At 51.1% G+C, this 14,042-nt stretch overlaps 1 protein-coding gene across 2 annotated transcripts in view; it reads right to left on the bottom strand.

Moving 5' to 3' along the window:
• Positions 1-147: 147 nt before the first annotated feature.
• The window catches only part of SUPT6H (SPT6 homolog, histone chaperone and transcription elongation factor), a 29,901-nt gene continuing 16,006 nt past the window's right edge, over positions 148-14,042 (bottom strand). For both annotated transcript variants that reach the window (XM_064467912.1, XM_064467913.1), the window contains exons 18-37: positions 13,863-14,002; positions 13,667-13,784; positions 12,963-13,039; positions 12,651-12,786; positions 12,087-12,224; positions 11,604-11,771; positions 10,946-11,073; positions 9,660-9,867; positions 9,037-9,184; positions 8,640-8,782; positions 7,716-7,856; positions 6,424-6,619; positions 6,051-6,289; positions 5,655-5,768; positions 5,054-5,178; positions 4,574-4,686; positions 4,123-4,200; positions 3,868-4,034; positions 2,302-2,489; positions 148-2,124 (exon numbers count right to left, since the gene is read on the bottom strand). In XM_064467912.1, coding sequence (XP_064323982.1) covers positions 1,938-2,124; positions 2,302-2,489; positions 3,868-4,034; positions 4,123-4,200; positions 4,574-4,686; positions 5,054-5,178; positions 5,655-5,768; positions 6,051-6,289; positions 6,424-6,619; positions 7,716-7,856; positions 8,640-8,782; positions 9,037-9,184; positions 9,660-9,867; positions 10,946-11,073; positions 11,604-11,771; positions 12,087-12,224; positions 12,651-12,786; positions 12,963-13,039; positions 13,667-13,784; positions 13,863-14,002 — 2,952 coding nt within the window. In that variant the 3' untranslated portion in view covers positions 148-1,937. The remainder of the gene's footprint in view (positions 2,125-2,301; positions 2,490-3,867; positions 4,035-4,122; positions 4,201-4,573; positions 4,687-5,053; positions 5,179-5,654; positions 5,769-6,050; positions 6,290-6,423; positions 6,620-7,715; positions 7,857-8,639; positions 8,783-9,036; positions 9,185-9,659; positions 9,868-10,945; positions 11,074-11,603; positions 11,772-12,086; positions 12,225-12,650; positions 12,787-12,962; positions 13,040-13,666; positions 13,785-13,862; positions 14,003-14,042) is intronic.

The raw sequence follows: 14,042 nt of genomic DNA, 5'->3' as shown, positions 1-14,042 counted from the left end.
GAACTAAGCGGAGCATGAGAGCCCGGGGGGGAATAGCGTGGTTGTAGCAAGGCATCGCACCCTCCGGAGCGCTTCTCATGGGTGCGAAGTCCCTGCGGCAACCCCAGGGTCAGCGCAGGAGGCACAGACGTGGGGCATGCGGGCCGCTTCCCAAAAGTAGAATTTTTATTGACAGTAAAGGGGAAAATCTAAAAACAAAGACAGCCAAAAAGGAGCCGACATGCACAATTAGCCCTTCACCATATGGGTCCGACGCATCCCTGGTAAGGAGCTGCTTCCAGTCAAATTCCCATCATACAGGGTTTCATAAAATAAAAATAGCGCAGAGTTAGTACACCTGCAACCCCGGGCAGCCGCAGCCCTCCCGCCCGCAGGGGAGGAACAGACCCCCAGCACTGCTGAGAGGGCCGGGACCTGCATTTCTCTGTGGAAACAGCTTTGCTTTGTCTCCCGGTTGCTGCCATTCTTCAGGAGAATTTACATGCCAAAAAGACCTTTGTTTCTCAAGATCTGCTGTTCTTGCTCATTTCCTAGCGAGAAGAGGCTAACCAGGAGCACTTGGAAGGAAACAAAGACTGCTTCCATAGAAAATCCCCTACTAAACGAAGCAGAAGAGAGGAAAGTGTGTGCAGCAGGAACTTTCCAGGTCAGGAACGGCTCTCGGCACCAGCCGTGGCTCCGCGATGTTGCGGTGGGCTGCTCCTGACGTGACCGAAGCCGTCTGCCCCCCTCCCAGGCCCCCCAGTACCTCTCCCAGCCAGAGACCCCCAGGCCTCCGGGAGGGGCCCTGGATCTCGCCGCAATGTCTCTATAAGACGCATTCAAAACAAAACATTATTCTTTATCAGCTCAGAAGAAAGCAGCTTCTCTGTGGAAGTTTGAACACACAGAGGGCAGCTCCACACGACAAAGGAAGGCGAAGCACTGACTTTCACCACCGAACTCTGCTTCTGAGCAAAGCCCTGGCTAAGAGGAGAGGGCAGGGGGGCAGCACAGGGTGCAGGCACAAAACCTCTCAACTAGCGTTCAGTAGAAACACTATTTATTCACCCCTCTTGGTTACAGCTGGGCAGGGTTAAGCGGATGCGGAGGAGGATGTCATGCACTCCCGGCTGCTTCGCGCTCTCCACCGTAGGAGCGGTTGCTCTTGCAGCGTTTTAGCCCACATGTCTGTCCCGCGCTCGGGAAAGCTACCGTTCTTCCTTTGCAGTCTGATTAAAAAAAAAAAACAACAAATCAAAACTAAATAAATATTGTTCCAAAAGAAGCCAGAGGAGAGAGCAAGCCTTTGGTACGACAGCTGCGTTTCTCTCCGGCAAGACGCCGAGCCCCAGAGCTGCTGTGCAAGACCCCTACGACCGCAGCTGGGGGTTGGCACAGGCTCCGCAGAGCCCGTTACACGCGAAAACACAGAGCAAACAACAGAAGCTTTTCGAGAACTCCGGTTTGCTTGTCACAGCCTCCGTGACTTTGCTTTGTGCTCTCAGGACAAGGAGAGGTGATGGTCAGGGTTTGGGAGATTCCAAATAAAACAGGCTCTCCAGGCCGATGGTCTGCACTTTCAGCTACGTTTGCTTCCTAGTCTTTGCGGTGAAAGCGGACCGCTTTCTGTGCATCTACAAGGACAGGCTCATTTGACCTCATAATTACTTTGCCGAGCTTCCAAAGCAGTGAACCAGGGCCTGGAACGCAGAGGCTGCTGCAGCGTCCCTTCCTATGATATATTTTTATATATATATAGTATATATATTTAGACCAGCCCTGCCAAGTCTATTCATTCGCTCAGGTGCACGTCACCAAGAGTCAATTCCCACCATCTCACGACGTATAAAACAGGAGTTATGTGGCTAAGGGAAGGGAATTTTTTTTCAACTGTTCACTCCCCCTTCCCCTTCCTAGAGAAGGGAGCGGAGGCTGCGGGTCAGGTCCAGCACGGCCTATCGATCCATCTCATCCAGCAGCGGCGTGGCGTCCCCGGCGATGGACATGGGCGTGCTCTCGATCATGGGGCTGGGAGACGGGCGAGGGGTCAACCTCTGCTTCTGTTTCCTCCGTTCAGCCTCCTTCTCCTGGAGCCACTGCTCGGCCATCTTCCCCCAGTCGATCGCAGCGTGACTGTTGGTCCTGCAACGACACGGGCGGAAGGTGAGACACGCTAGCGGGAGAGCTTCCCTGCCCTCCCTCCCCAAGGGTGCCACGCAGGAAGGCGCAAGGTAACCCCGCCACGCTGGTTCCACAAAAATCAACAGAAGCGATCGAGACAGGACACAGGCACACGGACCCGGCGCCGGAGCCACTCACTTTGGCTGCTGCCTCTGTCTGGAGCTGGATGACGGCTGCGACTGTGTCTGGGACTGGGTGGACTGGGGTGTGGTGTTGGCCTGGAGCTGGTACTGGGGCGTCGTAATCGGCTGGCTGGGGGTAGTGTAGGAGTAACTGGGGGTCATCAGAGGGGTGGCCACCGGTTGCTGTGCTGGAGTCGTGAAGACCTGCAGAGAGCAGATGCTGTTAGCGGACAGAGGGCGAACCCCGCTAGGCTGCGGGGCAGGGCCTGGCACGCTCTGCCTTGCCCTGCTCGCCCGGGAAGCTGGTGCACGGCCTCGCTGCGCACTCCCAGCCCTGCTGGAGCCCCTCACCTGGGCAAGGAGAGGTTTGCAGTGACCATTGCCCAGGGAATGGAGGGCGGCAGGGCAGAAGGAGCAACACCCTGCTGAGCAGAGGACGCTCATTCCCCCGAGATCACCTACCCAACCTGGGCCACCAGGACCACTGCCAGCCTGCCTTCCTTGTTCACCCCACACAGGGTACAAGGGGAGATGCTTAAGCAAAGGCAAGGGCTGCAAGAGATGGGCACAAAAATCACTTGGGGCGAGCTAGCAGAAAAGATGTCCTGCAGTAGACATGAAGAACAGATGAATTCTTCCCCTGTGGGCTGCAGAGAAGGCGCGGCAGCTCCTGAGACGGCTCCCTCCCACATCCCAGGCTGGCTGGCTCACTGTTAGTCCAATGGAGCGCTTAGTTCTCTTTGCCTCCTGGTGTTCACCTCCCTTTTCCTTCAGATTGCCTCGATGATTAATACATTGTGTTATCCACAGTCCCTGCCTATCCCCAGCTCAGCTTTTACTGTGCCAAACTCGGAAAGCCTCCCAAGGTGGTCTAAAAGAGGATCATTCCTCCCTGCAAGCCTTGTCTTGCAGCACCTCTTCGTTAGGTCTAATGGCTGGGTGTGTTTTTTGTACCCAGGCACCTCAGTCCTGCAGCTGGATTTAGCCTCGGTGTCAGCTGGGGAGCTGGCACCATGGGCTGGGAGGAGGCAGGCACCAGCACACATGAGGAAAGGCTTCAGCGTGAGCTGAAACCATCCAATTCCATCTTATTCCCTGCAAAGCCTCTGGGTGTTTGGCCAGGCTGAGGTGTTCGCCTGCCGGTGCAGCTCGGAGATTAGCACGTTGAGCTGAAAAGCCCTGCAAACTCAGCGCATAGTTTCACAGCTTATCTCTTCCATTGGCAGCTCACGTTGCCAACTCAGGGGCACGATCGGAAGGTTGTGCGCCCTCACCGCTGGAGCCCGCCTCTCCACCCTGCCACATTCCTTGGGGGCCAGACCAATTTGCTACTTGCTTCAAGTCTCCCCAGAGCAGGGCTGTATTACACGCCTCATTTCCTCAGCCACAGGAGGCACAAGAAACCCGTTCCAAGAATCCAGCCACGCTCCTCGTGCACCCGTGGTGCTGCACAAACTAGGACTGGATGATCCCAGGCAATGAGTAACCCCTTGTGCTCCCAGGGGGGCCCCCACTGGGTGGTTTCCGGCAGCAAGGAGAAGCCACGCAGCACCTCCTCTCAGAAAAACTAAGAGACACCTACGTGGTACGCGCTGCTGCCGCCTCCGCTGCCTCCGTAGCCGTACTGACTGGACGCCCACTGCGCCGGGGTGGCATTTGGGTTCTGTCCCTGGCCCGTCACGGCAGCGATGGCACTGAACATCTGGGAGGTCATGTTCTGCGGGAGAGCGTTCACTGCACGGGTCAGGTCTGCAAGAAAGACCCATCACGTTAGACAAAGCGAAGCCTGGAGTTGGAGCTCGCATCCCAGTTCCAACCAGGAAAGGCCTGCACTGACCTGCCAGGTTAATGTTAGCTGGAGTAGCATTAATGGAGGCTGGAGTCCTGGTCCGACTGCTACTGCTGGGGGTAATACCTGCATAAAATATAAACCAAGAGAGGTAGGTTAGCTCCCACGGAAGCGCTGCTACTGGTCTGAAGCTCAGGATTTGAAAAAATGCAGCCAACGTTTGTACTTGCAAGATGCTATTTTACCAGGGAACGGTGTGCGAGGGAAGGCTAAGGGAAAGGGACAAGCCTGGCTTTTGCTGCAAGATCAGCTCTCAGGAGAGATCCCAACAGGTCTGTGGAAGCCAAACACTTAAACATTGCTTTGAAACTTCCCACACTAGGAAATCCTAGGACACATTTCAGGAGCAAAGAACATGAAATTGTCCTTTACTAACTGCCCCTACTGTGTGACACCCAGGAAATGAATGGCTGAGGCACTCAGGTTTTGGGATGCTCACCTGGAACAGGGTCCTGATAATGATCCTTAAACCATCTGAAGAGTCCGTTCACGGTAGGGAAGACCTGGCCCCGGTAGCGGAATCCTTCCGGCGTCACCGTCACATACTCTATCCTGTGAGGAGCAGTGAATGCAGGAGAGATAATTAACAGATAGACCTACCCAAGATACTTTCATTCTGTTTTCAAACAATTGCTTGAAAATACTATGCCTTTTCCACGCAAAAATCCATCCGTCACTGCCTACACCCCAGTGACACCCCCTGCATAGGACAGTACTGCTTGTGGCAGCCAGCTGGGGGTCTCCTGGGTGAGATTTACTTCTAGACACGGGTCCTCTACTGTCAGGAGGCCAAACCCTGGCTAAGGGGAGGTCTGACTTCTGGGGATACCGACAGAGCTGGATGGGGAAACTGGCAGCTAGAAGTTGAGGTGTGGTACTGAGTATGCAGCTGCAGCTGCTGGGCTTGCCTCTCACTTACCTTGGTTTGCCTCGAGGCTGATATCCCAAGAGGAATTTGCCAGGTAGATCTTTACAGGCACTGATAAAGTAGGGAATAAATGTTGGCTTCTCTTTCTTGGTCTTTATCAGCAGCTCTTCCAGCTTCTAATTAGAGAGAGAGGGGAAGAGAAATTCTCAAGGAGGGCCCACATTATTAACTGCACACAGAGCCTACAGACACGTCCCTCCATGCTGTGGTGAGCCCTTTTTCCCCCCAGCCCTGATGCCAGCAACCCAACAAGCACCACCGATTGCACTGTCTCTGGGCAGGGTTGGTGCACAAATGCCACTATGTCTCAGAAGGCCAGTTACTCTCCTTTCAGTGGTAACTGCTGACAGGGCAACCCTTTGCTGCCCTGGCACAGCACTGCAGCACACCATACTCCCATTGCTGTCCTAACTCCACTGCTCCCAGACAGAATCCTCCTGACACCTACAGCTGGAAAGCCCCAAGCAACAAGAGGAAGGTCAGAGAGCTCACGCCGGACACAAAGAGTTTAAGGCCTGTCCTGAGACAAAGAAATTCATATAATGCTCCTGTATCTCCTACAGAAGCTACCGCATCCCAGGAACAGGCTTACCTTCTTGTCTCCACCGTTGCAGTCCTGATAGTATTTGTGATTCAACAGGTCTCTGGCAAAAGAGGCCATTGGCTGGACATAGCGAGCAACAATTTCATCCAGGTCTTCAAACTCCTTTGAACAAAACACATTTAAAGATGTATTTAGGGTGCATGATGAGGAACTCTTATTCTAGCATATAGCTCTCAGTCACACATTCTGCACAGCAAGGGTGGATGCTTTGAGACCAAAAAAAAAAAGCGCCAAGTATTGTCTAAGAATCTGGAGAACTGCAATGGAAGTTACTCTCCAACAGTCTGAAAGCAGCTGCAAGGACAGAAAGGCTGTGCCAACCTGTCCCTGCCAAATAGGTACTTCTCCTTCCGCACTAACTCCCTCCCTCCGCAGGGCCCTTACCTCTGTGTTAATCCAAAGCGTGGAGCCCAGGCTGAAGGCGTTCTCCTTGCCCTCTTCTCGGACATCCACGTGCTGGTAAATGCCATCATTCACCTTCCAGGTGACGGTCAGGTGGTTCTCCCCTTTGCTACTTGGCCGAATAATCACATCCCCTTGGTCCATAGTCTCCATCATCTTCTCTGCTTGCTTGAAGCTAATGTTGTGGAATGATGGGTGAGCAATTACTCTCTTGATGTACGCTGGGGGACAAAGCAGAGTGTTTAGGCTTCCAAGAGGAACTGCGTTATTGCCGCTATAGTTCTTATTGTGCTTGTTCTCCTGAAGCACCCCGAGAAGGCTGGCATTACGAGGGAGAGAAAAATTAGAGACTCACTTGTCCGCTGCTGTTTTCTTTTCAGGTCTTCTTCCTGTTTGTGATCTGCTGCTTCAGAGTCAAAGTCATAGTAAGTGTCTTTAGGCAGTTTCCACTCGTTGTTCTTATCCATCAGGTCTGAGGTCCTGCAGGTCAGGTCTGCACTGAACTTCTCAATGTCAATCTTCATAATCCTGCAGTGAACGGTCATTCCCACCTACGGTGAGGGGCAGGCAAAGCTGATCAGCGGGCCTGGCTGACAGGCCAGCCTCCCTACGCTACAGAGCAATCAGTGCGGGCTCACGCTGCCAGTAAGGAGGTACAAATTACCTCATGTACTTCAGACTGATACAACCTTTACAAGTGAACCTTCCTTATGAACGGAAAATCAACTGATCCCCAAGATGACTAGAACCAAAAGAGATTAAATGAGAAATGGGCAGTTCTGCAGCATGACTACTACTTATGCTCCATACCGCCCAGCAAACCATGTGTCTGGAGGCTGAGGACAATTAAGTTTGCTATTTTACATATCTTTAACAATGGGAGCAGCAAAACTGGACTTCAAGATGTGTATGAAAGCAGTTAGGTCTGTTCAGAAACAGAGGGGAAGACACCTAAAGGACTGCTCTAATGAACTGGGAAACAGAAAATACCACCCCCACAAAAACCGCAATGTCTTAGTCCAGTTAACTGTGCTAAAGTTAATGACTCGTTAAAGAAATGCTGAGAGACCTCTGAGCTTACAGAATTATCCATCACCTGCATGGACTGTCAGAAGGACCCCAAAAGACAGCAAAGATGTTAAACCTCTATTTTATCATGCAATAAAAACACCTGAATCTGTTTCTTTCAGAACCCAATCCCCATCCTGAACAAGACCAGTAACTCAGGTGACCTCCACAAATGAATTGAGACAGAAGAAAAAGCTATGGGAGAGGGAAAGTGATCCTTGCATATCTAACGGCACTGCTGTGAACTCTTTAGAAAGCTAGAAACAAAGGGCAGCTCTGCATTAGAATGCCTTCTGGTCTCCTAAGCCCAGAGTTTAGCCAGACTATAATAAATCCTCCCGCAGTGCAACATGTTAACTGATTAACATGGTTCCCACCAGCTGCCAAGAGAGATTTGCACTGTGGGAGAAGGACACTAACCAGAACCTGAACTTGCTGCTGATTTCAAGTCCTTAAATGAAAATAAGGTTTGAAAAGTCATTTAGGGAACGGTGTTATTAACCAAACTCTGGATCTTTGGTATTGGCTCCAGGCTGTTCCAGCTCTTGCTGGATATGTGAAAATCCACTGCTTTTATACCTTCACCCTCTCTTCCGGCCGCTTGACCACCTTATCACTAAGAAATTTTGTTGGGATGAAGCCGGCGACACCGTTATCCAGACGCGTCTTCACTCCGATGGCCTGACCTGGGCAGGAACCGCTGTCAAAGTGATTCCAAACCTTGAGAAAGGCAAAAGTAAAAGTCATTCAGCATGGAAACAAAACAGCCCTGGCAGTTCACACTCAACCAAGTCTTAAAGCTGTGTCAGCAAACTGGTGCAGCCAGCAGTCTTCCACATGTCTGTGTGGAAGGGCAGGGGACAGAGGACTTCAATGAATGCTACCCAGTAACGCGATCTTCCTACTTCAGTTCTGCTCAGCTTAGGGGGGCTTTGCAACCAGGAAGGTCAAAACATTTTTAGACCCTGAACACAAGCCCGCAGCTAGGGCTGGTTTGTAATGAATGCTATAGGGTTCTAAAGTCACGGATTACCAAGGCTGGAATTCAGCAGTGTTCAGAAGAGACCTACAGTACAGCTGCATTAAGCAGCAGGGAGTCCAGGTAAGTTCTTAAAATTGAGAAGGCGGCAGAACAACCTTCTGTTCTCAGTGTCATGGGCAGTTTCTCTGCATAAAGCACAATCCTAGACCACAAACAAGCCTGCTCTATGTATTTGCAAAGAACTGGTTGGCTTACCCCCAGGTCCATTTCACTCCTAGCCCCGTTCACTAAAATCCATAATGCAGCCATAAAGGACCTGTCAAATCTATACTGAAGCAATTAGGCAAAAGTGGAACAGATTACATCTGCAGCCAAAGGCCACAATGCAGGTTGGGATCCTGGGGGAATGCAGACACAATCTTGGCTTTTATATCTTGTCTTCCGAGAACCCCACAAATCGCTCAAGCCTGCCAATAGCAGACTCCTGACAAAGGCAGGCCCATTTGGAGAAGCAGCCCCACCTCGCTGAGCTCTGGGAAGTTATCCTGCTGACAGAAAGGACACTGCCAAAGGCCAGTTTCATCATTCCGTATTGCCTGGTCGTAGCTTTCTCCTTGTGGCCGCCTGTGGGCTATCCCAGTCACGTTGCAGATGATCATTTTACCTGTGGTGTGATGGAGAGGAGAAGGAAAGAATGAAAAACTGAAAGCCAACAGCAGGGCCGGGCAGCTCCCTTGATCTAAGGTAGTTGTGCGTGAAGGTGTTAGAAGACTGCCCAGGTACCTGAAAAGCTGCTTCACCTACGCGCAACCACAGCACTGTCCCAACATAACCCTCATCAAGATCCCTCTGCCCCACCTTTACACATCCCAAGTCAACTTAGGATGACAGAAACCAGGGATATAAACAGGGATGTACCTATATAAAAAGTCTCTGGAGTTTCTTTGGTCAGCATGTTGAAGACCTCTTCTGTGTTTGGAGAACGGTATGGGGTTCTCAGGTCCTTGTACCTGCAGCTTAGTTCAGCTCGAATGTCGTATAAAGTGATATGCTTGTCACCGTAGCCCTGGGTGGTATTCAAAGGTTATAAAGCCGTGAGCAGCAGGAAGGAGGTGAGAAGGGAATCCAGTATAAGTTATGAAAGAACTCAAGCAACTTATCAAACAGCAAATTTAAGAAAAGAGGAATGCACAAGGTACCATCAAACTGTGGAACTTGGCCACAGGATATTGAGGAGGTCAGAAGTACCAATACATCCAGAAAAAAGTTAGATCATTTAATGGACAACAGCTTAAATGGTCTAATAATTATCTCCTGCCTCCTTCCTCCCTCTGCCCCAAGCGTACTTTCTGTAAGCATTTACTGCATGCTGTTGTCAGACACTGAATACTCAATCCTGGCTGTTCGTACATTTAACAATGGCAACAACTAAATGCTCAGCTCCTAAAAAGGATAAGGGTCACCAGCTATAAAACATAAGAAAGCGAGAGGGAGAGCTGAGCTTCCCCCCCGTTTCTCAGCACCAGGAAGCCCCAGCACACCTGTCTTTCCAGTTCTTCAGCAAAAGCATCGAGATCCAGGTCTTTCAGACGCTCGGGGTTTTCCAAGATCTCCTCTAGAGCTCCTGCGGGATTGGCATCCTCCGCCGACTCATCGTATTCTAAGGCATCCACTGCCATTTTTCTTGCCCATTCATAGGTTTCGGGATGGACCCTAGACCCATCTAGGACTTCGATGTAGGAATCAGTACTGAAATAAAACCAAAGCAATGTTCAGTAAGGACTCTGCAGGGTTCCAGAGTCACCTCCTTCAGCTCAGTAATAAATCACGCTGTCGAGCACCACTGTCGGCTGCGTGGCTGCTTTGCCACTGCCGCCCTCAGTGGAACAAACTACTCTAAAAAGGACACAATGAATTTTTCATTGCTAAATCACAGGAGCCAGGGCAAGATGTGACAAATTCCAGTCTGCAGCTCCTGCACTACAAGAAGCAGCCTGGCATTTTGGATGCTACCGGGATTTGATCACTCTGCGTGCCGCAGCTGCTCTGCGAGCACGCAGCTCTTCACAGCTTCGCTCCACATACAAATTAATTGTTGCCAACTGGCAGCGCAGCCATCTGCATCCAGCGGTTTGGAGGAACCTACACTTTGCCCCCGGCACGTCTGGGATTTGTATCCTGCAAGAACCAGGCACCTAGCGGGGTTGGATCACTCAGCGTAAGGATTTAGCCAGGCGTCCTTTCTCAGACTGCTTTTCAAAGGCAAGAAGGATACCGTGCCAGCCCTGGAGAAAGCACATTTCCAACAAGAGACCCTTCTGTGCCAAGCAGTCAGCTAGAGGTTTAGAAACTAGGTTACCACTGTCCTCCAAACACACATCTCTCGTGTAGTTACCAGTAACCTAACACTATACAAACATCCCAGTGTTGCGACTAGCTTAAGAGGAAGCTAAGTTGCTGAGTTATGCCAAGCCTGAACCTTCAGAAAGATACAATACTGAGGGTAGGACTAGGCAGAAACAAAGCAAAAATGCATGAGGGTTACTGATGGACATGAATGATAACTATATTAGGGAACAACTGTTTTTAGTTTAGTTCCTCTTGACCACAAAGGGTCTTTCAAAGCCATGTCAAGCTATATATAATTAATGTTGTGCAGCTCACATTGCTGTGCAAATTTAGCTGCCCTTAAGAACCAGATTAATAACCAGCAATTTGGCCAGTGATCAGAGGGGCCACACAGAAACTCCTGGGAATGTGGACTCCACAGAACAAGGTTGCTTCAGCCTGTTGCTTGTGCTAACACCGAACGCAACCCAGCACCCACCTATCACCCAGCGACGCTGTGTCAATTTTGATGAAGCCAGCACAGTTGATAAACACCTTGGGTCCCATGTGACACATCGTAACCAGCTGGGTCCTGTTCTCCAGACGCGTGTTGTTTTGCTTTAAGATCTGGAGAAAGAGGTAACGGTATAAACCCTGCTATTCAAACACAAGGGTTCCCCAGGACAAGCAGAGGGCTCACACTGGACACTGCGGCGTTCAAAGCATCTGACGTAATCAAGCCCATCACGACTCAGAAATTGTTGCCCCCTGCCTGTGTCTCAACATTGTATGAGAGGAGATGACTCCACACGGAACAGCTCCAACTCTCGGGAAAAGCACTGGCTTTTTGCCTTGTATTTTCTACAGTACGGAGGCATCTTGATACTGTAACAGTACACCCGCTCCTGTGGGTTCAGGAGCTAGCTTGGATTGACAGATCTGCTGAGCTGCTTGGGTCTACCAAGGACGTAAGCCCATGCGCAGCTTCAGGGTTAGGCACAGTGAGATAACACATACTAAAACACGCATCAACGGAGCTGTCAGCTGCATCTGGCACACGGGACCCTGACTCAGCTCGTAACAGCACTGCCATCGGGCCAACTCGCACCTTACGGGCGACGCACTGCTGTTGCAGGCAGGGACAGAAGCCTCCTTACCTTCAGCAGGTGAGTGCCTTTGCGTGGTCCCAGGCCACACACATACTGGAGCAAAGCCTGGCTGTGAGGGTGAGCAATCGCCCGGTTGACATCCACTCCCACCTCGTTCACGCGGTTTATGAATTCGCAGTAGAGGGCGTTCAGCAGCTCCTCCTTCACCACATGCTCCTGACAGAAAGGAGAGGCGTTAGCCTCGCAAGGAGATGCGCACAACGCTTTGCCATAAGTAAGCTGAGCCAAACGCAACGGACTGGCTCTCAGGAGCTGTGCTGCACCTCAGAGTTACCCCTGAGAACAGCCTAAAGGCAGGAGGCAGATGAGCTAAAGGAGGCAAAAATAAAGGTGCTGTGTAGCCTGAATATGGCACAGAACAGGCAAAACTTGCACCAGTTCAACTTGGAATACTTTTCTTTGACAGCAAACTGTCCCAAGCCTCCCAGACCACTTTCTCCTGCAAAGAAGTATCCCACGAGGCAAAGTTACCTGCAGAGGGTGGAGTTTTAGGCAGAGAATATCCTCATCGGAGCTGCAGACCTGGGCAAACTCTATGAGGGGGTCCTGAATGCGGCGAGCAAGGGAGACGGCTTGACGCAGCAGAGGTGGGTAATCCCGGAACTCATTCTGCAAGAGGCCAGAGAATCAGGGAAAGCCCTGACGGTGTTTTCGCACTTTGTAGCACAAGTAGCAAAGACACATCAGACAGGGAGTGGAACAAGGGAAGCGTCTGGTGCTCAGGGCAAAGACAGCTGAGGGCAAAGGCTCCCAGGAACTCTGCTGCAGCTAGGGATGAAACAACCCCATCCACTCAGCTGAGCAAGGTTCATTTCAGACTACATCAATACCTATGTCGTACATCTGCTGGTGCTGATCTCTTCAGGGAAGCCTAAATAAGACATTTTGCCTTGAGCCAAAGATCAGTACATCACTATCTAGGTGGATTACATGAGGCAGCGGATGACAGAAGGCAGGGCCAGAACAACAAATGGAGGATGAGACAGCACAAATGAGCGACTGGCTAAGGGATAGCTGGAATAACAGGAAGTTCACCTCAGACTTCTTGCTGTTCATGTAGAGGATGGCCAGTTCGTTGTCCACCAGCTCCACCCCGATAGAGGACAGCTGCTGCCCTTGATCCAGCTCATGAACAATTCTCTTTACATCCTCCATCAGCATCTGAGCATCCCTAGGGAGAGACAGCCAAGGGGGTTGAGGGGAGAGTACAAAGCCAGGTCCTGGAATCACTTAGAGGCATAACCCCGATGGGTTACCTCACACCATGGACAGAAGCAGTGAGATGCCGACAGGTACGAGGAAAGGACTGCAAAGAGACCGGGAAGTGGAAGGAACACAAAGACTGACCTGTTCTCGCCTGCAATTGTCACCACGTGAGGCTTCTTGTTCAGGAGGAATTTTTTCAAGGTTTCAATATCCTGGGCCTGGAAAGGGGAGTGAGACAGGTCAGAGCAGAAAAGCTAGAGGGTTTCTGTGCAGAGCTAGCTACCGGTCCTGGGTTCGTATTTCATAGGGTAAATCCTCCCCCACCGCCACCATGACGTGAACACGGCTAAATGCCTCCTCCACAGGCCTTGCAGCTGCTGACTACTGTAAGGACAAAGAGGAAGGCTCTGCAGAGGGAAGACTGATGGCCTCATGGTCTGGTATTACAGGAAACCAGGGCAAGAAGGAACAGAAGTCAAAAGCCTGCCCCAAGCTCCAGGATGTCCCACAGCCTCTTGCTATTATGTGATCAGGGAAAGGGGAGGAAGTTTCTGTAGCTGGGTCCACAGAAGCTCACAAAACCCCAACTCCGGCAGAACTCAGGAATGACCAGGCCATGCCATTCCCCATAAGAGCAGCAGAAGAGATGAACTGGAATCTAACTGGAAGCAACTGTTCTGCCAGAGTAATTACAGGCTGAGAAAAAGGTAGCATTTTTGCATGCAAGCATGACAAGGCCTGAGCTGTATTCAGACTGACTATTCCTCTCCAGCCCACAGTGGATCACACGGCACCAAAAGCAACGTGCAGACATTCATCTCGACGATAGCTGCGCCAAGCCTCACCTTCTTTTCCCTCTCTTCCTCACGCCAGGCATTCCTTCTCTTTGTGAAATGCGGCAATCGGAGGAAGTCTGTAACCTCACCCTCTCCATTAACAAGGGCGCAAAACACGGGATGGTCCCTGTGAAACAGAGATCACTCAGGCATGGAGGACTGCTAAAGCTGAGCATGGATCCAGAGGCAATTCCTTTCCTCCTACCTGGCTGAGGAAAACGCAATGCCTAGCACGCGAATCCCCTTCCCTTGGTTTTCATCCATGAAATCATCGTCTTCCTCCACTTGCTGATCGGGACGGTATGAAGCTACTTTTAGCCAGTTGTACAGCTTCCGGCTGCAAGCCTGGTAGACAGAGAACAGGAGAGAGGAGTGAGGAAATCCA

Source organism: Phalacrocorax carbo, chromosome 17, assembly GCF_963921805.1.
Source record: "Phalacrocorax carbo chromosome 17, bPhaCar2.1, whole genome shotgun sequence".
NCBI classification, from domain to species: domain Eukaryota; kingdom Metazoa; phylum Chordata; class Aves; order Suliformes; family Phalacrocoracidae; genus Phalacrocorax; species Phalacrocorax carbo.
The sequence above is the reverse complement of the archived record's forward strand: the minus strand, read 5'-3'. Positions and strand labels throughout refer to the sequence as shown.